The sequence below is a fragment of the Siniperca chuatsi genome, linkage group LG16 (assembly GCF_020085105.1).
Source record: "Siniperca chuatsi isolate FFG_IHB_CAS linkage group LG16, ASM2008510v1, whole genome shotgun sequence".
In the NCBI taxonomy this organism is placed as follows: Eukaryota; Metazoa; Chordata; class Actinopteri; order Centrarchiformes; family Sinipercidae; genus Siniperca; species Siniperca chuatsi.
Genome location: NC_058057.1, coordinates 20642976 through 20668257, shown reverse-complemented (window position 1 = coordinate 20668257; position 25282 = coordinate 20642976). Strand labels below are relative to the sequence as shown.

Sequence of the window (25282 nt, the reverse complement as noted above, 5' to 3'; positions counted from 1 at the left end):
GCTTCGGGTGGATGTTTATACTATCTCTCTCTCTCCCATCTCTCCCAGTAAGGAGCCCAGTCAACAGCGGGTGAAGAAGTGGGGTTTCTCTCTAGAGGAGGCCCTGAAGGACCCGGCAGGACAGGAGCTCTTCCTCAAGTTCCTCAAGTCAGAGTTTAGCTCAGAAAACCTGCGGTGAGCACACAAGATGCTTCAGTAATCATCTCCAACATTTTTATGTTATGATGATTTTTGCCAGTTCATGAAAATGGCAAAGGGGAAGGCTTTTTCTCCATTAGAAAAATTCAACTCGCTGACTATGACAGTTATTCAAAAGCTTTCAGTGCTCTGAAAATAGCCAGAAAACAGATTTCTTTTTGGCATCCCTTTTGTTCCAGCCTACCATTTCTACCCACTTGCACACTGTAAACATGGGAAGAAACAAATCACAAGTGAAAGATTTTCCACTTTCCAGTTGTTTGTGTGTTCAAGGTACAGATCTCCAATACCTCCAAAAGAAAAGAGTGCCACTCACAGAAATCTAATGTGACGAACACAAAACTTGAGGAAGAAAAGGAGTAGGAAAAAGGATCCTGTTGAGCTTCATTGTTACACAGATTATCTTTGCACTTGGAAGTATAATTACTTTGAGTTTTGCTCAGCAAGATACACCTATAACTGGTTTCTTTGAAAGGAATGTATCACTTAAGAACAAATCTGCATGGTGGAAATATTCACAGCAATAGTGGAAAAAAGTTATGTGAAAAGATTAGATAAAATGAAACTTCACTGATCCCTGTTGAAAAATGGTAGAAAATAACAAAGAGCTATATGAGTACCTAGAATCAATACAATATAAATGTAAATCAATTTTGGTTTGTGTGGTATGTAAAATGCATAAAAATAGAAGTTGAAGTATCAGTTCGACATTTTGACAATACACACACACACACAATATTCATTTAATTGTATCTATATAGTGCCAGTTCATAACAGAAGTTATCTCATTGCACTTTTCCTATAGAGCAGGTCTAGACCGTACTCTTTATAATATTATTAACAGAGACCCAACAAATCCCACCATCAGCAAGCATTTGGCGACAGTGGCAAGAAAAAACTAGCTTGTCATGTCTTTGTGTTAAGTATGGAGCTGGAGCCAAGCCGCAATTAGCCTAGCTTAGCATAAAGAGGCAGGGGGAAACAATTAGCCTGGCTCCCTCCAAAGGTCAATGATACACCTACCAACACCACTAGAGCTTGTATCTTGTTTGTTTAATCCGAACGTAAACAGAAATGTGAAAATAACAGTTGTGGTTTTAGGGGGAGTTACACTGTAACTATTTCTTGACAACAGTTTATCCATCCAACCAGCACTTCTGTGCAGCAACTCTGCTCACGGCTGTCTTTCTCAAAGACGTGGTTACAGCATGTAACTCTCAGTAAAACCACAAATTGTTGTTTTTACATTTCTGTTTGTTTGTAGATTAAACAAAAAGAGATGGCATCTCTTCTGTATGGGCAGTCAAGACTAGAAACTGCTTGAATTTTGCAAAATCCGTTTATCCTTTCACTGTCATCGTCTCTCCATATGAGATAAACCCCCAAAACAACACTCAGACATTCATACACATCCAACCCCCCCAGCATCCAAAGATAACATACAAGTAGCAAACAGCAACAGTATGGCTAATCACTCATATCCCATAAATGAAGTGTGTCTGTGCTTGTATGTGTACTAATATACAAGTGTGTCTTTTCTTGTAATTTAATGAAGTTGCTGAATTGTTTATTGATTCACAGTACAAATATTAGATTCATCCTTCATTTAGACGTACAGATTCATGGACTACATCGTGTTTAGGCCTTTATGCAGCAGAGCAGCAATAAGTGGGTGTGTTTGAGTGAGAGGAGGAGTGCACATCTCTAAAAGCCAGCGAGAGAGAGTGAAAACTTGTTACCTGTTAGGAATAATAGATTCTGGGAATGAACTGTGAGAGATAACATGGAGGTTGGTGATACCTCTGAGCTACAGAGGGAGATAAGACACACAAAGTATGAGAGAGAGAGCATACACCCTTATCACCAACACCCCCCCCGTTCCTCTTTTCTGGATCTTTAATTGCTTTTGCTTTTATGAGGGAACTTTTGGAAGAGCACTACTGACGGAGCGAGTGACAGTGAGTGAGTGAGCGAGAAGGAGACCCCAGAGGTGTTTCTCTCTCTATATTGCTGAACCAGTCTACAGATCAATATACAGTAGATACAAACTAATATTGGAGTAAAGTCAGTAATTATCTAAAATTAATGCCTTAAAATGTTAAATGTGGCTATTGGAATACTTTTTTATCTCCACAGGTTTCACACGTCATGTCTTTTTGAAGAGTTACTGGGCCGACGGCTGGTAGCTTTTAATCTGTGAATATTACAGATTGTGTGAAACCAAAAGTCACTGTTGACTTTTAGGAAAAGATAATGGTTTGGGTTAAGATAACTAGTCAACGTTGACTTTTGTTTTCACACGGGACACAAACAGCGGTCAACTGGCTGAAAGTCCTGAAGAAACAATGCATACAAATCTCGCGAGAGTTTCAGCAAATCTAGGGTTACCATCTACACACCACCCTTCTATGGAGGCTGCCATGTTGAACTGTTATGATTCTACAGTAGCCCAGAATGGACAAACCAAACACCGGCTCTAGATAGGGCCTTTCGCTTTTTGCGCAAGTTTAGCGGGCACCATAGTTTCTCCTAAACGCTTGGAAGGCAAGCGGTAATCAGTTGGTTGCAATCTGCAACTTCACCGCTAGATGCCACTACATCCTACACACTGGGCCTTTGAGTCAAATAATTATCTGAGGGGAATTTGATTTGTATTGCAGGTTCTGGTTGGCGGTGCAGGACCTGAAGAGGATTCCCCAGCAGGACGTGGCACAGAGGGCGCAGGAAATTTGGGCAGAGTTCCTGGCGGAGGGAGCACCCAGCGCCATCAACCTGGACTCCCACAGCTACGAACGCACAAGTCAGAACCTGAAAGACCCCGGACGATACAGCTATGAGGACGCACAGGTGAGAACAGACAAGACACTTCAGGTAAATTTATCCCATTGGAAGATGTTTTTTGACATCCTTTTTAACAAGTTATTAATACCTAAAACTACATTTGGAACTCAGTCATCAAACCAGTCAAATATTTTCATTTATACAGGCTTCTAAAGTGCAATAACAATGATATTAAAGTACTCATTTTGCTGTGGACCCCACTATAAACCCTACAGGGACTCCAGCATTAACATTCCCAGTTTTAATGAAACACTTCACAGTAAAATTGAGGGGACATCCCTTTAAAACCTCTAACTCCCTCACCCACACACAGACATAACAATATCTACAACTGACACACATTTATATATTACATTTAAAAGAGTGAGCGAGAAAATGATCCATGTACTTAAAATGCCATACAGTCTCTTTTAGCGATGCAAGAACCAAACCTCCTCATTCCCACCTGTCAGCTGAAAGGTTAAGCCGTCTGGCTAAACTGAAATTCAATAATGCACATAAATAATACACCCGCTGCCTTTTTAATATACAGAAAACACTGGCTAAGGAGTGGACCTCTGCACACTTACTGCATTTAACAAGTTCAAAATGTATGAGACAGATAGAAGTTGAATACAGTAGAGAGAGGGAGGAATGAAGAGACATCCATTCACGATTCTGAGCTCACACCATAATTGGCCTTCATATTGTACTAGCCACTTATGTGTCCTCACATAATATCCATCTATCTATACCCCCTTTCCTGTGCTATGTTCCGTGGGGGAGGGGGGTGGCTGGGGTATATTCTAAGTAATACAGTTACAGTATCACATATTGGTCAGTTAAATGTTGGTTGGTAATACTTTAACACTGTAGACTGTAATAGACTACAGTGTTTAAGGCGCATAAGTTAGAAGAAGGCTTGCAAGCTTGGAAGCTGGACATTAAAAAATAGAAAAAAACTCCAAAGTTGCACCTCCAATAATCTGAAAGAAGTTAATGTGCAAACTGCATACACACGAAATACTGTAACACTCCATCGAAAAAACACAGTAATTAAACTTCTCAGTTTGACCAAACATGTCTGATTGTTTATAATAAAAAAAGAGTTAGCAGAACAAGAGAACAGGCATGTGGCATTTCTGCTGCATTGGACAGTGATAGTAGAAAGAGACAGGAAAGGCAGGGGAGAGAGAGGGGACGACATGCAGCAAAGGGCCCGGGCTGGATTTGAAGCCCGGCAGCTGTGGTAAGGACTCCGCCTACACGCTCTACCAGGTGAGCTAGCGGGGCGCCCCCAAAGGAACTTTAGCTATATAGCACACTTCATACACAGTGTTTTTACATAATGCACACATAAAGAAATTGGATATGAAATGCAGTATTAGACATTAAAACACTAATCAAAATTTTATAAACTTTTTAACACTTATTCACTTTCTTGCTGAGAAGTAGATAAGATCAATATCATTCATGTCTGCATATGGCCAATATGAAACTATAGTCAGCTGGTTAGCTTAGCATAAAGACTGGAAACAGGGGTAAACAGTTAGCCTAGCTCTCTCCAAAGATAACATAACAAAATCTTCCTACCAGCGCCTCTGAAGGTCACAAATTAATACGTTAAGAAACTAATGAAAGTATGATGACAATTTGTATTTTTATGAGGGGTCATGTGCCGGACTATTTCATGGCCCAGCTTTATGCTAACCTAAGCTAATTGGCTGCTGGCTGTAGCTACATATTTACCATAAAGACACAAGAGTGGTATCACTCTTCTCAGCTAACTCTCAAAATGTGGAACAAGATTTCTCAGCCACATACCTATACTCCTATTGGCATTCTTTCTTATTGAGGCCAGTGTATATATGTTAGTAACAAAGCCCAGTTCCCCCACCTTCTCTCACACTGCAGGAAAATTTTCTAAGTGCCATTCAGATTGGATATATCACCTTTTTAATTTATCTTAAGGTGATCGTCAGTGTTGTCTGCCCCATTTGTCTTTCTTACACGCTTCACCAATAACAAATGGGTTTATATTATAGAGTGATTTCTAGAGAATATGCCTCGCTGGGAGATAGATAAGGTTGGTGGAAAGAAGTGTTGGGGGTTGAGCGGCAAATTTCCTCTCCTGTTACAGGCTTAAAAGGGAAGAGTTAAAAAAGAAAAGATTTCTCCTGTCAGTGAGTTGGCAACATACTGACACCATCTTTTTTTTTTTCCTCAGTGACTGTCTCGTTTAGTTTACTCTGACTGAGTTTGCAAGTTTTGTACATCATTAACACAGAGCCATATATATTATCCACCATGTTCAGGCAAACATTTACACCCATGTGTCTTCTCTTTATGCCTCTTATTCTCACTCTCTCCATTCAGGACCACATCTACAAGCTGATGAAAAGTGACAGCTATACACGCTTCTTGCGCTCCAATGTGTACCAGGACCTGCTGATGGCAAGGAAGAAAGTAAGCGTGTGTCTGTCATCATCCTGTGGCTAAATTTGCAGGAACTTAAGTCTATTCACCAAAGTTGCTTTGTAAAGGGGTTGATTCACCCAAATTATGACAAGACAACTTTCACTTACCGTTCCTCTGGTGGTTTCTAGCCATGAAGCAGGAGGTGCTCAGAGAATGCCAATATATATATAATAATGCCATACTAAAAGCTGCTCAACATTCAAGATATTTGCATTAATTAAACTGCTCTGACAACTTCTATCAACCATATATAAATGCAAAGTTGAACAATATAATTTCAAAGGAGCCACAAAAATTACAATTGCATTCTGAAATCTGAACAAATTTGTTAAAGTTTGTGAGATGCATGTAAATATATTAGCTTTGAACACTGAAATGTTGAACTCTTCCGCCCTTTTTACTTTCTCTCTGACTTTCCAGCCTGAAACAGAGCAGGGGCGACGCACCTCCCTGGAGAAGTTCACTCGCAGTGTGGTGAGTGTCCCATTGCCTGCTTTTAACTCTTAAACTGCATTCATTAAAGTATAAAGAGTTGTGGTATGCACCACTGCTGTGTCATATCCCAGCAGAAAGAGAGACATATTACAGTGATGGAGGAGAATTAGTAATTACAACTACCTTATAAGAAATCAAAGAAGAAGAAGAATGATTATTTATTAGTGTATTAGTCATGAAGTATTTTTCAGGCTTACTTCTATTTTTGCTCACTCTTATAATCATGAAAGCTAAAAGATTTAATGTAACTAATGCACTTTTGCTCCTTCCCTGAGGGGACATGTTCTTTCTCTTAATATTGGTTTTAAAGAATGGTCTGGTGATTAGTTGACTGAGGGGAACAAGTTGTTCATCGTACTAATTAATTTGTCCAGCTTTATAACCATGAACAAAGAACTGCTTGCAGGAATATTGAAGAGCAGATGGCAGGATAGATGTATAAAAGGAGGGTTTTACAATGTAAAATCCAAGACAAATAAGGGGATTAAGACATCCCTGTGCTCCACACTATTGGCTTCATTCATGTAGTTTGTGTAAAGAGTTTTGTTTACTGTCTGCACTATGACTCATGAAACAGTGACTGCTGTTATTTCTTTCAAATCAACACCTGAAGCCTTGTCGTACACAGACACACGATGAGCACGAAGGAGAAGAATCAATAAATAAATGTTTTGCTTCTAGTCCACAATGGCATTTCCTTGTTGCATCACTGCTTTTGTTATTCATTTACTGACAATCACTTGTTAATATCTACTTAACCATACATCACTACCTTAAGCTCTGATATATTTTTTGCAGACCAGTCTCTTGCTTCTGTCACTTTTCTTCCCACACTGCTCTTTCTAAATTCTCAGGAAAGCTTTTAACTTGATGGCATTTTGACAGCCGTTGCCCTCACCTCCCTTGCTCTCTATGCTTCCTACCAGGGCAAGTCACTGACGGGTAAACGACTGACGGGTCTCATGCAGTCGTCCTGACAAGGCCTGGATCAAGAGTAGGAGGAACCATACCCAGAAGAGCTGCTTACCCCTGGGGAGCAAGTGGAAAAGGACCCTGGGGTATATGGGTGTGGCTGTGGGAGGCAGGTGAGGGCACCACAAACAAGCCTAAACTGCTGGACTGGAGTGCAACCACGTTTGAAAATCACCTCAGATCAGTTCAAGAGGACCGACATCATGCAATAAGTCACCAGACCTGACACCAGGACAGTGCCGTCACAGTGTAGAGGACAAACAATGCTACTCTTCTTAGGGGGTTTCTACTCAAAAGCCTGCACCACGCCAGGCTTTGTTGTTTTGTCTCGTTGTTTTTCTGTACTATCTACACTCATGTTACTATGGTAGCTGAAGAGGCTATCGCTTTACATTTCTGTGATATAAACACGGAATGCTTGAATGCCGTCAAAATGAGACTTAGATTAATGCTGTAGCTAGCTGTTTATCTCACATCATTCACTAGGATGATATAAGGGAAAGAGGCTCACAGTAAACATCCGCACCATTGAACTGCTCAATCTTCACATTGATGGCAGTCAGACTTCCTGCTTTAATGGTGGAACAGGTGGAGTAGTACAAGAGCTTTTTGATCAATCTACTAATGTGGGATGACACAAGATTAACAACCTCTGTGTGTCTAAAAGTGGATTAGTTGGTTACAATGTGTGTTTACATTTCATACAATTATATAAACTGTCTGTTTTTATGCTCATTACAGACTGATTAAAACTACTGATGACAATTTGTATAATTTCTCCTCTAAACACCTTGACCTGCTCTCGGTACAGTAGATTGATCATTCCTGGAAAACAGGAAATTACTATTGGTAAAATTTCTGGCAGCAATATTGTTTGTTTTTCAAGGGCTGAAAAGACAGAGCGCCATCAGCTGCAGTAGTCATTAACAGACAACAAGAAGCATCACAGTACTGGCAAAATGAGTCTGTTCTTTATCTATTTCTTAGATTATCTTACATGATCTAAGGAAAGAAATTTCATGGATTGCCACTGTAATTGTCTATTTTTAGCAAGCATTTCTCAAAGCCCTCTAACAACTGCACTGAACAGACAGAGGTGTAATCTTGTCCAAAAAATGGTAAGGACAGGTTGATCATTTTACAAAAACGGGTGTATGAGTGAGTTATTATGTTTGGCTTTATTCTGTTCTTCTGAACATTCCACTGCAGGCGACCACAAGGTTTAGTGGACCGACCGACCTCTAACCATTTTTCACCTTATGTAAAGAGGACCATGATAATAAAAGAGGAATGCACAGTAAAGGGAGGGATCTGGCCCATTATTTGATATGTGTCTGTTAATTCCTCCAGGAGCTGCAAAGAAATTCCCCTTTTCATTAAATGAAATGGGGAAATGTCAAGTTTCCAGAACAATCCTGGGGTAATGGAGCCAAACACCAGCTTTTGGACTTTGAATGCAGTTCCGTCTAACAGGTACATCTTTGCTCTTTGGTAGTCACATACAGCCCTCTAGTGCATTTGGAAAGTAAATGCCTCAATCTTAATTCTTGTGTCTTGGTAACTTGGACACAATATAGAGAAGAAATATTGAATTAAATCAGAATAGCAAGCATATAGAAATTATCACTATAACTTTGATAGTACTTTAATATTAAAGTCATTACCCATATATCCCCAAAACGTAATTAGTTTGAATGCGGTCTAAGACTTGAGAATTAATGTAAGTTATTGGATGCAGTCTGTCATAGTAGCACCACCTGGTGGAGTTTCAGTAAAAAGCAACTTCAGGGTTCTTTTCCATCTTAATTTTATTAATAAGTGTCCTTTTAATATTACTTTTAACTAAAATGTATAAAACAAATATTTATGGGTCCTAACACATTCTCATGGTTCAAAAGTTAAGAGATTTCTCTTTATTTCCGAGAAAGCATTTCAACGTAATTAGTCATTCTGCAGTTTAAAGGAGGACAGGACAATCTGTGTGATGCTATCAAGAATATATTTCAGTCACGCCATGCACTGCAGAAACCTTGTACCTTCAATTTGATATCTCAGCATTACAAGCTGCACCTTGTGCGTGTGAAATGTTGATCTATTCACCATCATAAGTTAGTATCATTATTGACAGGCATAATTTCTACTGTATTCATGTCACTGGGTTAATCAAGTGGACTCTATATGTAATGAAGTAAATACTGGACATTTGGACCAAAGCTCTTCTGGCTTTAGAGCCATTAGATGTGTTTGTTTTGTTTGTTGTCATTTTTAGAACTCTAAAGACTTGATCACTGGCCCCCTTTGCTGCAGAGGGCTGAAAAGAAGGTAATGGCTATAAAATACTAATTTGTGTGTTAACTATTCCTTTATGAAAAAAGTGACCATCAGCAGAGAAATGGCTCAGGCAGCATGGTTTATGAAGGATAATCACACATACCCCAAAATATAATTAGCTTACTGTGAGCACCTTTTACCACTGCACAGATCTTAATCCTAATATTGTCTTTCACATAAACTTAGTGGACAAACTATGAAACACATTTTAAAACTCTTAAGAGACCTTAATTTGTAGCTATTATAGATTTATTGACTACAGCCTAACACTGTACATAAAGGCAGGGTGAGCGTTTTTCTTCTTGCACTCTGAAAACTGCATCTTGCTGGCCCCAAACAGGAGCAAGACACATGTTTTCATGTGTCTTTACATTTTATCACAAGTAGGTACATGCTTTACACTGAGATTCTCATCAGTGACCACACCTGGCAGCAAAATTTATTTCAACAAACAGGATGAATTTACATTGCTATATAGAAACTGTACCCAGTGCAGCTCCTTGGAGAAGCTCTATGGTACCAGTTAGGCAGCTAAAGCAGGACATGAGAGAGGCTGGACCCCTTTAATCTCTAGAGCCTTGTTGAAGTGCACATCCATGGTTGTAGAAGCCTTGGTGATCTTTAGGTTCCTCAAACAACCTCTGAAGGAAGTGCTGGTAGAGAGAACTGCCTGACGAACTCCATCTACGAGGGAAATAAAACAGGGACATGTTGTGTGATTAGTTTTTACCACAGCAGCAGGACCTACAGACTACAGTTCTTATGTGTTAATTAATGTCAATTTTGTTGTTTGTGCAAGTATTATTGTGTTAGAATGCAGTCATACCAGGATATCCTCCGACATAGATGGGGTCGTTGGTGTCACATGTGTTGGAGCGTGCGTTAGGACTCTCTGCTTGACTCTGCTTCCCGTCGACCACCAGCTCCACCCTGTGGCGAAGCTTGTTGGCAGTGACAGAATGCCACTGGCCATCACAGAAGCCCTCCCCCTCAGGCATGTGCTCCGCTGTGATTCGTCCAGCTCCATTGTCAACGTGGAAGAGCAGCTAGGGGAACAGGAAGGAATATGGAAACAAAATCAATCTATAGCTATCATTTATATTGTACATAGATACTGCATATACTAATGTGATCTGCATTGTAAAACTTTCAAAAAATTAAAATATATTATAAGGAATAGTTTGACATTTTAGGAAGTACACTTATTTGTTTTCAGGGGGGCAACTACTCAGTCAAAATATTCTGGCACATAAACCCTTCATAAAATGGCGAATTGTTGTTTTTGTATGGATTAAACAAACAGGATATAATGTGTTAATTAGTGAGCTTTAGGGGTGCAGGTAAGCAGATTTTGTTATGATTGAACAGAGCCAGTCTAGCTGTTTCCCCGATTCCAGTCTTTGGGCTTCAATATTGAACAGACAAGAGATATTGAACTATTCCTATAACCATTGTTATGTACCTTGCCCTGGACAATCTCTAGTCCAAGTCCATCGTTGGCTTGATTACTGATGGCCAAAAGCACTCCATTGGTTCTACTGGTTCTGAACTCTAATGCAATTGACACATCCAGACCCACTCTGTAAGAAGACACTAGAGAGAGAGGGATTATTATTTACCTCTTTATAACAAGAAAAGGGTACATTTTCGCTGGTGTTATGTTAGGTGGTTGTTGCTAGCTAACCCCATGACAAGATTTCACAACTCATGTTTACATTTCACAATGCAATGCAGCATACAAGGGGGCTTGTCAGCATCTCATCTCACCTGCTTTCAGGAAGCCAGTGCCGTCAAAATAGGTGCCTGTCTCAGTAGCTACAAAGCATCTTCCTACCATGTGACTAGAGGTGGGTGTGGCCATGTTCAATTTAAAGTCCTCAATGACGGCCTCAGAGCGACCTAGGCAAAGAGGTTAATCAAATACTAAAGAAACAACAATTCGAACCCAATTATTGATGACTACGGTAATTGTGTAACGCGTTAACTCATTACCTGTGGCGGCAGCCTTCGTGCTTACAGGACCTCCCACCATCTTAAAGTTACGGATACAGCCATTGATACTGTAGAGAATCTAGGAACAGAAAGAACATTTGGTTCAATCTAACAATCACTCAACAGTACGTAAGTAACAGTAAGTCTTCAGGTGAAACTGCAAATCATGTTGACTGATATCCACTTTCAGAGAAATGGGCCAGAATTCTGACAGACATTAATAATCTGTTCTTAGTTGAAGTACTAAATAGAATGGGTCTTTTTTTTTTTTTTTTTTTTTTTTACCGGTCCTATTCTCTTGGAGGTGTAGTTTTTGGGTAATCCACCAACATACAGCACTCCCACCACGTCTAACAGGTCTGCCTGGTAAGAAGAATAAATTATTAATGCAACAATAAAACAATCCTTTAAACTTGAATCAACATTTTATTTTTACTAGTCTACCATGTAATGTAACTACTTGTATGTGCAGTTATATAGAAGATTTCATGTATGAGAAAAGTGGCTATAATAGAAAAAATACCTTCTTTGGACTGATCATCTGTTTACTGTATCGCCCATCAACCATAAGTATACCTCTCTGTTTGTTACGACTCACACGGATCTGGAAGGAGATGGATAGACATTGAATAATAAAGGAATGAATGGAGAAGTCCAGTATCAACAGATACTATATGTTGCCTTCATGTGCTGTTACATTAATGAATACTGAATCTTAAAGTAATAAAGTGGTTAAGTCTTTCTATGATAAATGAGTCTCCAGGAAGCATGAAAGCTGTGACAAAAAAAGAAATGTACATAGCAACAGCAGCTTTACGATCTAAAATAGATGGCCCTCTAAAAATATCAGTAAATAACTATTGTCAACCTTCTAATAAACACCTGGTCTTAAACTCTGATATTCATACGTATGCACAGAAAAATGAAGGGGGCAAGTCAGTAGAGAAGTGTTAAAAATTCAATTCAATGTTTTTTACCTTCATAGCAAATAAATTAATGAATAGGTGAACAAATGGAGAATCTGTCCAACAAGCATGAATGAAAGACTGAAAAACTGTCCTACCTTGTGCCAGTTCCCATCATTAATGGAGAAGGGGACGCAGCCAGAAATGTTTCCATGACCAAGATCATAACCCAGACAAACCTGTCCATCCTTGATCTACAGGAAGAGAGAGACAGAGGGATGACAAGCTGACATGGTTAATATTACCTTGGTGAAACAAATTCAGCCTCTGTACAGCCTCACAGAAAACAGAGGAAGGAAGTGAAAGGTTGGGCAATGTGAGACTGCAGAAAATCTGATGTAAACAGAGCTGAAGCTTATTTCAATGAGAGGTGGTGAAATAGAGTCAAAGACTGCTTTAAGATACAAAGAAGCAGCTTGTGTTATGCTAGACCAACTTCAACTTTTAAAGACAACTAGGAGCTTGGCACAAACAGGGAAAAATGAAATGTTATAGAATGACAGAGCAGTCGATGGATACCTGTATGGAAACAAAGTCAGCATGGTTGATTCTTGCCATGTAGAGAACGAGACCAGACTCTTCCTTCGTCCTCAGCTCAAACTCCAATATTAGCCTGAGACACATACAAACGATTATACCAATAAAACATTTACTGAATGCACAGTAAATCAGTTCTAAAACAGGTACTCTATAGTATGTCTTTGTGATGCTTTGCATTTTTATCAGAATACTGGATTCCCACAGCATTTCAACATGAAAAGCAATTTCCTGCAAAGGTAATAACATTTTTCCTACCAATGGATGGCAGTTAAGTCTATTAAAATATTTTGAGTCTTAATTTAAATGCCTGAAAATCTCTTCACTTAAATAAGTACAAGTATAATTTCCCAACCAAATGAAAAATATACAAATCAAATGATTTGTATTCAGTAAGGCATATCATGGAATATTAGAGTAAAGGGCATGAAAGACACCTACCTTGGCATTTGATCATGTTTTCCAGCACTGAAAGATACATTTTGATTTGGACAGCAAGCTACCCTACTGCTTAAAGAAAACGTCCAGTAAATGTTACAAGTCTGATCCCCAGAACAGCCAAAGTCTTCAGGCAACAACAGTCTTCCCTTTTCCGCTCATCCATTAACAAAACTATAAGATCAGTACAGTACCCAAACTGCACACAAACCATTGCCTTGGCTATAGACTTGATCGGTGTATATCTGAATTTATGTCTATCATCGTTTGTATTTTCAGGGTTGGTTCACTAATTCAATAGTTATAGAGAATGTTTCCCTGGATTTTGACCTGTATATCTGTGTTGGTAGAAATCTTATCCCGTCCAAACTATCACTCACTCACTTCTGTTTTCCTTTATTTATGTAGAATTGGGATCTAAGCAAAAACCTGAGAAGATGCCACAAACACACCTACACATGGGTCACAGTTTGCTGTGTTGAGTATGTTGCAAGTGTACAAGTACTTTTACTTTACATTTCAGAGGCAAATATTCTGCTTTTCACTCCACTACGTTAAAATTAGCTGCACCTCGACCAACAACAACAGTGAAATGCTACTTACACGTTAATGCTTCAGTTATAATACAATGTATAGCACTTTACTTTTCATTTTGCTAATAACACTTGCATACTTTTACTTAAAGTGACAGTTTCAATGCAAGACTTTTGATTGTAATGCAGTATGTGATATTTTTATTGAAGTATTGCTACTTTTACTCAAGTAAAAGATCTGAATACTTACTCCACCACTTTACATCTGTGCATACAATGATTATTTTGGCAATATGTATATTTTTGGAAATTTTGTATTGATTTAGATTAAAATGGCAATGTTTGTGTCAGTGTTGGAAATTTCACAAAAAGCTGTCTGTATTTTAAGGTGATACACAGTGCAAGTTACTTAGCATCTGCCACAGATGATAAACAAATCTGAAAAACATGTTTGTGTGCACCTCACTGAACGCCAGTACCACAAAATAAAACAATAAGATGATTATTTATTCTGAATACACACACCTCTCTCTGACTTTGGTGTCATCAAAGGCAAAGCTCATGTGGCTGTTCCTGGTCAGTCCAAATTGATATGCCTTCTCGAGCGCTGTCGGGGCCACAGCTGATGCACATGAATCCTGGAGATTGGACATAAAATGTCAGTTATACTGACAGGGTTTCACCACACTGCTTCTATTGCCTCTCATCAACAGGAACCTTAACACCTGAGCAGAACACATGCCAATCACACTAATATGGTTACTGCTTCTGATCTGCAGGGCCAGTCAGTCAAAATGGGTCAAACTATTTTTTATATAAAACAGGTAAATGAAGAGTTTAGAGTGAGATGAAGTTCATGTAGATTTATAGTTGAGGCCTTGGATGGGCAGTGAAAAAATTGGATACATTTTAATTTTACACAAAACTATACTTAATATACTACATTATATATAATTTTATCCTTATAGCACAAATTACCATACTGAATATTTCAGATGGTCCCAGCAAATTGCAGCATATGGTCTATTAAAATCTTTTAAATTGCAATCATCTTTCATTACTGTCTCTTCTTTATCATCTCAAATCAGTTACTGCCAAGGTGGATTTGGCTGACAGTTTTCAAATCAATGGACCCTCCCGCAGTTTGATTCTCATAATCCTGCCCATTTTTTCTTTTCATCTGAACCAAACATCACACACTACAGTCTGATTTCCATTTGATTTGGGTTTCACATTGGCAGCAGGGTAAACAAAGCATTAGATGAGTAATACTGTGCCCCATGTCTTTTTTACAGGGTGCATTTCTGCCAGTGACCAGAAGGTGTCAGTGTTGTAACAAGTAAAGGCATCTTATTTTATGACTATTTGCTTTTTGCTCTCTTTTCCACTTGCCTCTTCTTTATTCCTCCTCTACCTCATATATATTCTCCTTGTCCAAGTCTTCCTTTCTTCTTATTCCACATCTTCTTCTTGTCCTCCCATCTGCTATCTTTACCTCTCCACTCCCTTACTCTATTTCCTTTCATTTCACTTTTTCTTTTCTGTTCTTTCCTTTCCTGTTCACCTCATTATTTCCTTCTCTCTTAATTCTCCCTACAACTCCTCCTTAATTTTCTCTTCTTCCCCATCCTTTTATATATTCCTCTTCTTTACACTGTATTTATTTTCTACTCCTTTCCTCTACCATAACTGTTCCTCCTGCTGCCTTCCTCTACTTCTATATCCTACTCCTTCCGATTTTTTTTTACCTTTCATGTTTTTTTCCTGCTGTATCCTCCACCTCTCCTGATCTAGTACTTCTCTCCTATTGTGTCCTCCACTCCAGTTTCTGTCACTTTCTTCTCCTGTTCTCTACTCCCACAACCTTTCGTTAGGCCCCCTCCTCTCGTTCTGTCCTTTTTTTAACCACTTTTGCTTAATGTTCTCTTTCCACCCATCCTTTTCTCTTGCTCTTCTGACTTTTTCCACCTTGCCATATCTCCTCTCCTCCCATCTTATCTCGTCATCATCTTTCCTCCTATCTTCGTCATTTCCTGCCCCACCACCTCCTCATCTCTTTTCCTCTCTCCTACATATCTTACTGTCCTATCTCCTCCACCTTCAACTGTTTCTTCACCTTTTCCATCACCCACCCCTGTCTTTATGTCCTCCTGTTCTCCACTCCTTGACCATGTCCACTTTCACTACTTTCTCAGTTGTTAATCCCCCCCCATCCTCACCTGTTCTGCCCCAGTTCTTACACTTTCCTCTCCTTTCCTCGAATCTCTTCTTCCTATCTTGAATACATCTCCTATTAAGTAACAAAGCTGCTTTGCCATACCTCCAGTGTCATTTTGAGACAGAGTTAGAGAGGGCCAGCACCTGAGCTGATTGAGCATCTGTGTGTGTGTCTTAATCTCCTCTCCTCCCTTGTTCTCTTTCAAGTGAAGACATTCCCCACACCGTGACCTTGCTTTGTTACAGCTGACACTCACCTCTTATCGGGCTCTGTCCTCATATCCGCTCCACCTCCTCAACCTCCCTCTTTTTTGCTCTTCTTCATTCTCTCCCTATCTAACAAAAGGGAGATGTCACTTGCTCAGAAGCTCTTTCCTTCCCTCTCCTTTCATTCTTCTCCCGCTTCCTCTCCTCCGTCTTTCCATTAAGCCAACAAAAGGCGGGCGCTGCTCTGTTCAGAAAGACTCTCCCTCTCTTTCCTCCTCCTCCTCCATGGCTGCACCTTTTCTCTCCGCTCACATCTCTCCCCTCTCTGTCTTCTTCCCTCCCTTTCTCTCATCCCCTCTGCGTCTTTCCATTAAGCTAACAATAGGAAGACGGTCTCCCTTTCAGAATGGCTAGTCTTTGGATGAAGGTCACACCAATTAAATCATAAGTCATTTAGTCAGGATTTTGTTTAAATGTGTGCGTACGAGTTGCCACCACTCTTGAGAGATCAAAAGTCCTGGTCTGCTTATTAGAGGTTTAAGAGAAGCTACTCTTTTGGCCTCTGGTCGTAATTAGCTTTAGGTACAAATGTTTTACTGCTCAACTCAAGACCCATTTAAAGAATGTTCCTTAAGCATATGTCACTATATTGCTTAGTGTTTCAAACTTAGGTCTTGAACTGAAACTATAAAAGCTTACGGCAACTAATACTGCAGATGAAACAGCTTTACAACTTACATTTCCAATGATTAAAAACCATTTTGTTATCTTGAGTGTCAGTAGGATTGTTTTATGATCAGTCATTCACATCACGAGTAATTCTGAACAGACACATTTGCAGAAACCTTCTTTGACTGCCAGGACAGATTGGGCAGCTGGTATGGATCAGGCACTGACAGTCGCCACACTACAGCCTACCGGTTAGCTTACCAGTCAACAAATTAAGCGTCTCAAATTGATGACGTGAGCGGCCCACTAGCTTCAACTTGAAAACATTTCACGTCCACTAGAGGGCGCTCATGCCCCACTCATGGGCCTCGGCCCAGTGGTTGAGAAAGTATGCCTTAAGGGATACATCTGGTGATATTCTATAGTTCTCTTATTGTCAACAAATCCTATGAAAAGATCATAACTAACAATGTAGTGATCCTACTAATTATTCTCTGTGTAACCAAAGCCTGATAAAGCTTTGCCTCTACGCAATAGCGCTCCATTGTTGATCAAAAACTATTAAAACACATAAGTGAGTCCACCATTGCACTGGGTGACATGTTCATTTATCACCATGAATGTGGGCATTGCACTTTGTTTTAAGTCAATCCCTTCCTGCTGCCGCAAATATGTAAATACTAGCGCACCACGGCTGAAAATAGCCCCCAACAAATACACAATTTATTCCTGTTTAACTTAAAAAAACATTAGCTAAAGTCTCCAGTACCCAGCTGTTTACTGTAATTACTTGGCCTTTTATATATGTATATTTGTGAACCATTTTTAAAAATTTACATCTTCACAAGGAAGCAATGGCCTTGGGGCTGAGTGGCACTGACAGAGTAGGGAAGTCAGAACTAACGCATTGATGATGTTGGTCTCTTCATGAGATTTGTTAACAATAACAAAAATATAGCCAGCCTTATCCTTTAAATTGTGTCAACGTGTGTGTGTGTGTATACAATATTTATACCATGTCAATGCTGGGCTCCTGTTTAGCAGTGGGCGGGGCTGCAGCAGCAGTAGGTGTGGTAGCAGGTGCGGCAGGGGGCGTGGCCTCCTGTAGGTCAGCAATCAGGGAGTGGAAAGGAAGGGGATTAGTGGCAGCCACAGAGCCAGAATGGCAACAGTGTTTATGACAAGCACACAGCCCTCCAATCCGCTACAGGCAGGCAATGATCTCATAAACATGAAAGGTCGAAGACGTTAATGAAGCAATGGAGAAGCCTTTAGACTCCATCTCCCTTTTTAACCCTGAATTGAAGTATAATTACTATAAAGAACATTCAACAATATCTTAACAATAAGTAAATCAAAAAATCTAATTATGTTGAATTTTAGTGTGAAGGAAATTAGAGAGCTGTGATTTAAAAAGTTAATTAGAGGCAGATGTCATGACATCATCAATCAGAACAGCAAGTTAAAAAATTACATTCTTAAAAAAATTTAATCTGAAGTCTGAATCTTATTTTTCAGAGGTTCACTAGAGCCGGCAAGGTGCCCCTTCAAACTCTAAATTGGTTCTCACAACAATCTCAAGAATCAGAAGAACAGAATATGTTGTGACAGAAAAGTGGGAGATAAAGAAGCCTCTTTATTCAAGCACATGCTGAGACTGATGTTTACTGTCAGCTGTGATTCAACTTGTGATTACTTCTTCAGTCTGACAATAATCTTTTGCTGTTGATGAAAAACGCATGTTGCAACCTGTGCGCAGACCTCTGTCACATGGTGCAGCAGCACAATTAAAAATGTACTAATTGTGTAAAATTGTGCCCTATAATTATAAAAATGGCATTATAAAAAGCTGTTTCATAATGACAGTTTAACTACATGACATAATCCATTAAAACACAAAAATGGTGACTACTTTCTGCTGAAGGAAGAAAAAAAGATATGTTTTACTAATTAGACAGTAAATATACTGTCAAAGACCAAAAAAAGACACACACTATACAACAATACACTTTGGAACGAAGGCCAGTGGAACAGAAGCTAACTCTGACGAGACGTTGGTTCTCTATAATCTGTAAAAAGTAATGTTGGTGGATTAAAGGCCATGTCTTCTGAAATTAAAATAGTCTGGTGAGACATTTAATTTTATATTGTAATTTGTTGGGGCAATAATGGAAAGCTGTTCAGAGTGAGAGTCAACAGGATCAACAATAACAAAATACCCAACAAACAAAACATGAATCATGACGATAATTACTGCAGAGGGTCTGTTAAAATCTAGATGGGGACTCAAAGAGCTATGGCCTCTCACAGCATGTAGTCTACTGTATATCATAAAGCAACAAACCACAGAGTTATAGCTAAACTGGCATAGCTCTTTGGCTCTGTGCTTCATGATCAATGTCCTTTTAGAGGTGTAGTTTAGCAGGTAACTGGGTAACTGATAACCTATGACTGCTGTAAGGCTTACAATATATCTTGCCTATTCCAGTGCTAAGGGTATGATGTGAATGAATCACTGCCTCTTAGCATAGTAGCTAAATGTTAGCTGAGAGTGTTTTGGCTTCCTGTGGACTCGTAAATGCATAAATGGCATGCACAGTTAGCCTAGTGTAGCGCTGTATTGCATGACAGGCTGCCAGAGGTGGAGTTTAGTGGCTCAAGGCTAAAGGGACTATAAAGAAGAGTTAATGGGCTGTACAACTGCTATGTGATGAAGCGTTAAGCTAACACGGCGAGGCCATGGCTGCATTTCATCAGAGAGAAATATCTGTGTGCTTGTGTGTGTGTATGTGTGAGTAACAAAAAATTAATAAAATATGGTGGAGTAGGACATGTCTGTGCTTCTATAAATATGTGTGTATATTGGTGTATGGGCTTCTTTTTACTGTACTGTATCTCTATATATATAACTTATGTTGTACTTTCTCTGTGTGCATCTGTCATAAAGTCAGCTGTACTTTAGTAAAACTAAAGTAATGGCCATTATATTACTGTAAATAAAGACCCATCTGACGTAATATCCCCTACTTACTCTTATATTTTATTTATTTTTAATACCGTAGCAATACGTCTGCTGAAAAATATTAATGAAAGTTATGCCTATGAGTGTTTAGTAGTCCAAATACGGGTGTTTCCACGTTAATTTGAGCCACTTACAGCGGGAGGACCTGGAGGTGGTGCAACGGGGGTTGGAGTCAGTGGAGGACTGTGTGGCTCAGGCTCCTCCTCTTCCGGCAGAAGAGGTGGAGGTGGCAGAGGGGCGAGGTTTGGACACTGGCCGATTTCAGCATTCTCAAAGGACACAGGCTGGGCAAAATCTGAGAGACTGGGGAATGGACGGGCAATTAGATTTAAAATTATTAGATGTTTAGCTAACACAGACCACACACCTGAACAAGATCAAGAGTCAGGGCCACAGTACATTGACAAGGTTCCTATTACCACAGTATGATCATGTATAATGCTAGAAAAATGAATTAGAGTTGTGAGTGAATGAGTTATTTGAAAGAAATTAACCAAACAATCTTCCAGAACAACCACAGAAAATACACACAAAGAACGATGAGGACCCACTACCAGATAGACTGATGTATATTAAGTAGAAGTTACAGAATCAGGGTGGTAGGGTGAAATGAGGTGAGCGATAGACAAACAGACACAAACATAAACACACAAAGATTAGAGAGAGGTGTAATTTGAGTTATGAGTATGTTTATGATGTTGGACAGGTCTATTACTGCTGTTCAGGCAGAAAGAGACACTGGCTTTATCATCATCACCATCAACACCATCATCATGACCTCCTGCAATCATTAAATATGCTTTAACCAAACAGTGCATGAGGTCAAAATTAGGCCTGTCGTCTACTGCCAGAAAACATTATTGGGTAAACATTAGGACAATGAGGTAAAGCTGCCCAGTTTGAAGCATGAGAATTAATATAGTGCATTTAAGGTGAACAGTTTACAGTCTACTGTAAAGGAAATTAAAGTAAAATCAATTGGTAAGTTTTGCCTGTGTCAGTGTTTTAACATGGTGGAACACAGGGGCAAAGAAATATCCAAAATCAAAAGCTGACTCTGTTCTTTTTACCCCATATTTATCTTGTGATGTCAGAACCATATTACTCTGTGGATGTATCACAATCAAAAAGAATATTTTCAGTTATTTAAAAGAAATGTTCACCTGATCAGATCACAACACAGTACATGAAGGATGGTTCTGATGGAAAAAAAACTGATTCTGTTCGCTTTGCTACCAGATCCAGATTACTAAAGGAAGTGGCCAGGGTCACACAGTAACTAGAATTTAGGTTTGGATGTGATTCAGCTACAAAAAGTGTGAAGACATGGAGCAAAGAAGAGTGAATATTAATGGTTAATTGCAAAATAAAACTCACTTAGAAATGCCCACTGCAATGTTCCACTTATGTTATCACAGTACAACACAGAACAACTTTTCTATTCTGTTCCAATACTGGTACTTCAAAAAGACCAATGCATGATCATGCCCCCAGAACATACTGTACACATTTGAATAAGAAGAATAAGACCAAGTCCACTAATCTCTGTTTCATTAAACAGACATCTGACTGCATATATAGACTGAATTTTACGTACACAGCGTTGACCATGAGGTTCCATATACATCCCTGAAATGGGACGTTGGCTCTGTTGGATGTCTGCTCTACTTCTGCAGGAATACCACCAAGGAAGATACGCTGCAAGCTCACTGGCTGGTCGTTGGGAAGCGCTGCCTCCCTCTTGGCCTCCTCGTCCACCTGAACTGCAAAAGATCTGGTGGAAAACACACAAAAAGTATTAAATTGATTATATTGTTGCACAGGTAGGAAAACATAAACACAGACTGAACAGACACACAAACACCAACCTGCCAGGTAGCCTCTCTATGCGCAGTGAGTGCTCCCTCCCATCATTCAGTATGCCTTGCTCAGGTCGTCTGATAACACGACGCGGACTGTGGTTGCCGGTAAACAGCAAGACCTCCAGAGAGCCTTTGTTCAGCATGACTGAGAGGTAGGGCTGCGAGAGTTGGAGATAAACTTTATTAGCTGTGGAAATCTGAACATCCAAACTACTCTCAGGACACAAGATGAAATGTAGAAGGTAAAGTCCAGGTTGCACGAGAGAAGGGCTTTGAAATTCACTATATACCTGGATATCTATCTATCTATCTATCTATCTATCTATCTATATACACACTTATTTTTTGCATGTTTGTCACACTTGAATGTTTCAGATCATCAAACAAATTTAAATATTAGTCAAAGATAACACAAGTAAACACAAAATGCAGTTTTTAAATGAAGGTTGTTATTATTAAGGGAAAACAAAATCCAAACCTACATGGCCCAGTGTGAAATAGTGATTGCCCCCTAAACCTAATAACTGGTTGGGCCACCCTTAGCAGCAACAACTGCAATCAAGCGTTTGCGATAAATTGCAATTGTTGTAATTCAGCCACATTGGAGGGTTTTCGAGCATGAACTGCCTTTTTAAGGTCATGCCACAGCATCTCAAAAGGATTCAGGTCAGGACTTTGACTAGGCCACTCCAAAGTCTTCATTTTGTTCTTGTGTATTTTTGAAAAGAAAAATTGTCAGCTAGTTGCTACCTGCATCAATTTATCAAATAAGGATCTAAATAATCAAAGCACATCTGTTCAAAACTGTTCCATAAAGAATTTTTCCTATAACTATAATGTAAGTAATAAACTTGTCCACCTCCTGCATGTTGCAATTTTTTTTAATGTTTGTCGGGAAGAGGACAGGAGGAGGGGAAAACCAGACAGATAAGAATTGAAGCATGGAGAAAAGACAAACAGGAGGGAGGAGAGACTAGAGAGTAAAGAGCAGAGAAAAGTCAAAGGGGAAAGGGGAGATGAGTAAGGAGAGTATATAGAGAGAAATTGGGGGGAAATAAGAGAGGTAGGAGAGGAGAGGAGAGCAGGGAGGAAAGGATAACAAGAGATGAGAGGAACAGAGAGGAGAGGATAATAGGGGGAAGAGATGAGAGGGCAGAGAGCAAAATAGCGAGCGAGATAGAGATGGGGAGAGAGCGAAAGAGAGAGACAGGCAGAGAGGTGCTGGAGAGCAGTGGTGCAGGGTCAGGCTAATTTGAATTTTAATTCACTGTGTGCCAGAGGGCGAAGTGGGAGACAATTTACCACCTGAAAATGGAATTTCAATTTGAGGTCGGGGACAAATTGAACTGAGATGTAGCTACAACATGCCTCTTGCTGCGCCGTCTCTCACACACACACACACACACACACACACACACAGATACAATGGCATGCACACACATGTACACGCAGGTGCATAGACGCAGACACATGTCACACATACAGACAAAGGCAGACTATCACAAATTAACTCACACGTACACATGAATTTATACACTGAAGGAAAGATACACACACACACATACAGATACAGACATGTAGACATACAACCATAAAAGCAAATACATAAAAGAGTGTGTAGCTAACACACATGCAAAGACTTATACACACACTAACCCATATTCACAAGAAAATCTTATGTAAAACATTCACACAAAAAACACACACAGACACACACATCTCTGCCACCTTCAATATTTTAAATCTTTCAGCTTTTGAAGTTTATACATGTATGATTATATTTTGGATTTGGGTTTCATGTGTGTGCAAATTTTGGTGTAAGGTTCAAGTAAAGTACAGCAGGCTAAAACCGTGACTGAAATCAGTACAGAATGCAGACAGGGTGATGCAGGGCGTTTGTTTAATATTTATAAATCAATCTAATCTCTTCATTGTAAAACTGTTTTTTAACAACACACCTTAGTGCGAACAAAAGTTTATTTATGTTTTGGAATTGTGGTTTACAATTTTGCACAGCAGACAAAGGGAGGTTGGTTTGATATGAGGGGCTGTACAAGCCATAAACCTCCTGGACCTGGAACTCCCAAAGTGCAAGTAAGTCTGTTTCTCTCTGCCATTGTTTATTCACATAGAGCTAGCTGTCATTTGGCTAGCGCTAGTTCCAGCAGGCTTCTGCCAGACCAGCATAACGTCAGTTAAAAGTTAACTTTAACCCAGCCCGGTTCTATGTGAGAAAACAACGGCAGAGAGAAACAGACTTACTTGCTGTTTGAGAGCTCCCAGTGAACTCATGGAAGCCTTTGCCGTAGGTTTGCGGTGATGCCAGAGGCTTGGAGTGGACGAGGGGATGGCTGGTCCAGGAAGAATGACGTTCTGTATGCAGATGTAAATCACAATCACCTTGCCCCTTCACCTCAGACCCAATAACGAACTTCTCAGCCAATCACAGCGTGATAAACATTACATAAAAAAGATAAACCTTTGTGGAGAGCTGTAGTCTTGCATAGCTATATGTTCTGCTCAAATGGCAGAGGTTGTCATTTAAACAAATCAAATTTCACTATAGGGATGGGACAGCATTGGTACTCAGATGAACCCTACACTCAGGTTATCTGCAAACAACAATCAATAATACTAAATGGAAAAATCGGAACTCAAAACTTTTATCTTTTTTTGCTTGTATTTGCTTTTGCTAGGTGTTACAAGCCCCTTAATCTCCTCAATCAAGTACCGTAGCTACAGTAGCATTTTAGCTACAAAACAATCCTAATTCTTTCTATCGGGACAGGGAACGAAAACCAGAGGGCATGGGGATTGTATTTCAAACTCAGATCCACGCAGTGCTGCTCCTGGATGAGCAAGGTCTTGATATCCCTTTTTATATGATGAGAAATTCCCCAGAAATATATTGTTTCAGTCAGAGGTGTAAGCAGCTCTCACATCCAACATCATGGCCGTGCCTCCTCTTCGCTGATCACCTTTCTATGACACCAAATGCTTTTGTGGTGAATATCTTATATTTTGTGAATGGTCAAGCTGAACATTTTTCTTTCGTCCTTTTGGTTTCATCTTTCCCTCTTCTTACTATACTCTCTTTCATCTCAGCTTCCCTTATTCTGCTCCAAGCTTCTTCCTCCTTTTCATCTGTCCTCTCTGTGACCATTTTCTCTTTCTGTCTATCAACTCTCCTCATCACTTAATTTTTTTTTACTCGCTGTCTTCTCCTATCCTCCCCCCTTGTATCATTTCTCTTCTTTCCAGCTCCGCTCTTTCCCCTCTATCCTTCCTTTCACCTCTAAATCTCCCTCCATCCTTTTGTCTCCTGTCCCCTTCTCTCTCCCCATCTCTCTCTAAAACATCCATTAGTCAGGGCCAAGTTGAGTTGATGGTGTTTTTAACCTTGCTTAACCTTTCTCCACACACACACAAACACACACACGCACACAGCCTGCCAGCATAGTTAGTAAAAATAGATTAATGCGCCCAACAACCAGTGATGATGGATAAGCTAGATGTAACCCTCTGTCCTCTTTCTCTTTCTCTCTC

The 25282-nt window shown here is 39.7% G+C and overlaps 2 protein-coding genes across 18 annotated transcripts in view; one reads left to right on the top strand and one right to left on the bottom strand.

Annotated features, from left to right (window-relative positions):
- rgs6 (regulator of G protein signaling 6) overlaps positions 1-8265 on the top strand; it is a 90218-nt gene extending 81953 nt beyond the window's left edge. For all 8 annotated transcript variants that reach the window (XM_044168829.1, XM_044168831.1, XM_044168826.1 and 5 more), the window contains 5 exons: positions 49-174; positions 2859-3045; positions 5395-5484; positions 5917-5970; positions 6918-8265. In XM_044168829.1, the coding sequence (XP_044024764.1) occupies positions 49-174; positions 2859-3045; positions 5395-5484; positions 5917-5970; positions 6918-6968 (508 nt within the window). In that variant the 3' untranslated portion in view covers positions 6969-8265. The remainder of the gene's footprint in view (positions 1-48; positions 175-2858; positions 3046-5394; positions 5485-5916; positions 5971-6917) is intronic.
- Positions 8266-8943: 678 nt separating this feature from the next.
- Positions 8944-25282, bottom strand: part of lama2 (laminin, alpha 2) — a 189922-nt gene continuing 173583 nt past the window's right edge. For 8 of the 10 annotated variants that reach the window (XM_044168814.1, XM_044168815.1, XM_044168820.1 and 5 more), the window contains 14 exons: positions 21743-21894; positions 21472-21648; positions 20009-20177; positions 17868-17954; positions 14285-14397; positions 12771-12864; positions 12350-12445; positions 11810-11890; positions 11572-11649; positions 11287-11365; positions 11062-11193; positions 10757-10887; positions 10121-10340; positions 8944-9978 (listed from right to left, as the gene is read on the bottom strand). In XM_044168814.1, the coding sequence (XP_044024749.1) occupies positions 9818-9978; positions 10121-10340; positions 10757-10887; positions 11062-11193; positions 11287-11365; positions 11572-11649; positions 11810-11890; positions 12350-12445; positions 12771-12864; positions 14285-14397; positions 17868-17954; positions 20009-20177; positions 21472-21648; positions 21743-21894 (1770 nt within the window). In that variant the 3' untranslated portion in view covers positions 8944-9817. The remainder of the gene's footprint in view (positions 9979-10120; positions 10341-10756; positions 10888-11061; positions 11194-11286; positions 11366-11571; positions 11650-11809; positions 11891-12349; positions 12446-12770; positions 12865-14284; positions 14398-17867; positions 17955-20008; positions 20178-21471; positions 21649-21742; positions 21895-25282) is intronic. The other 2 variants (XM_044168817.1, XM_044168824.1) reach the window with 1 other exon arrangement.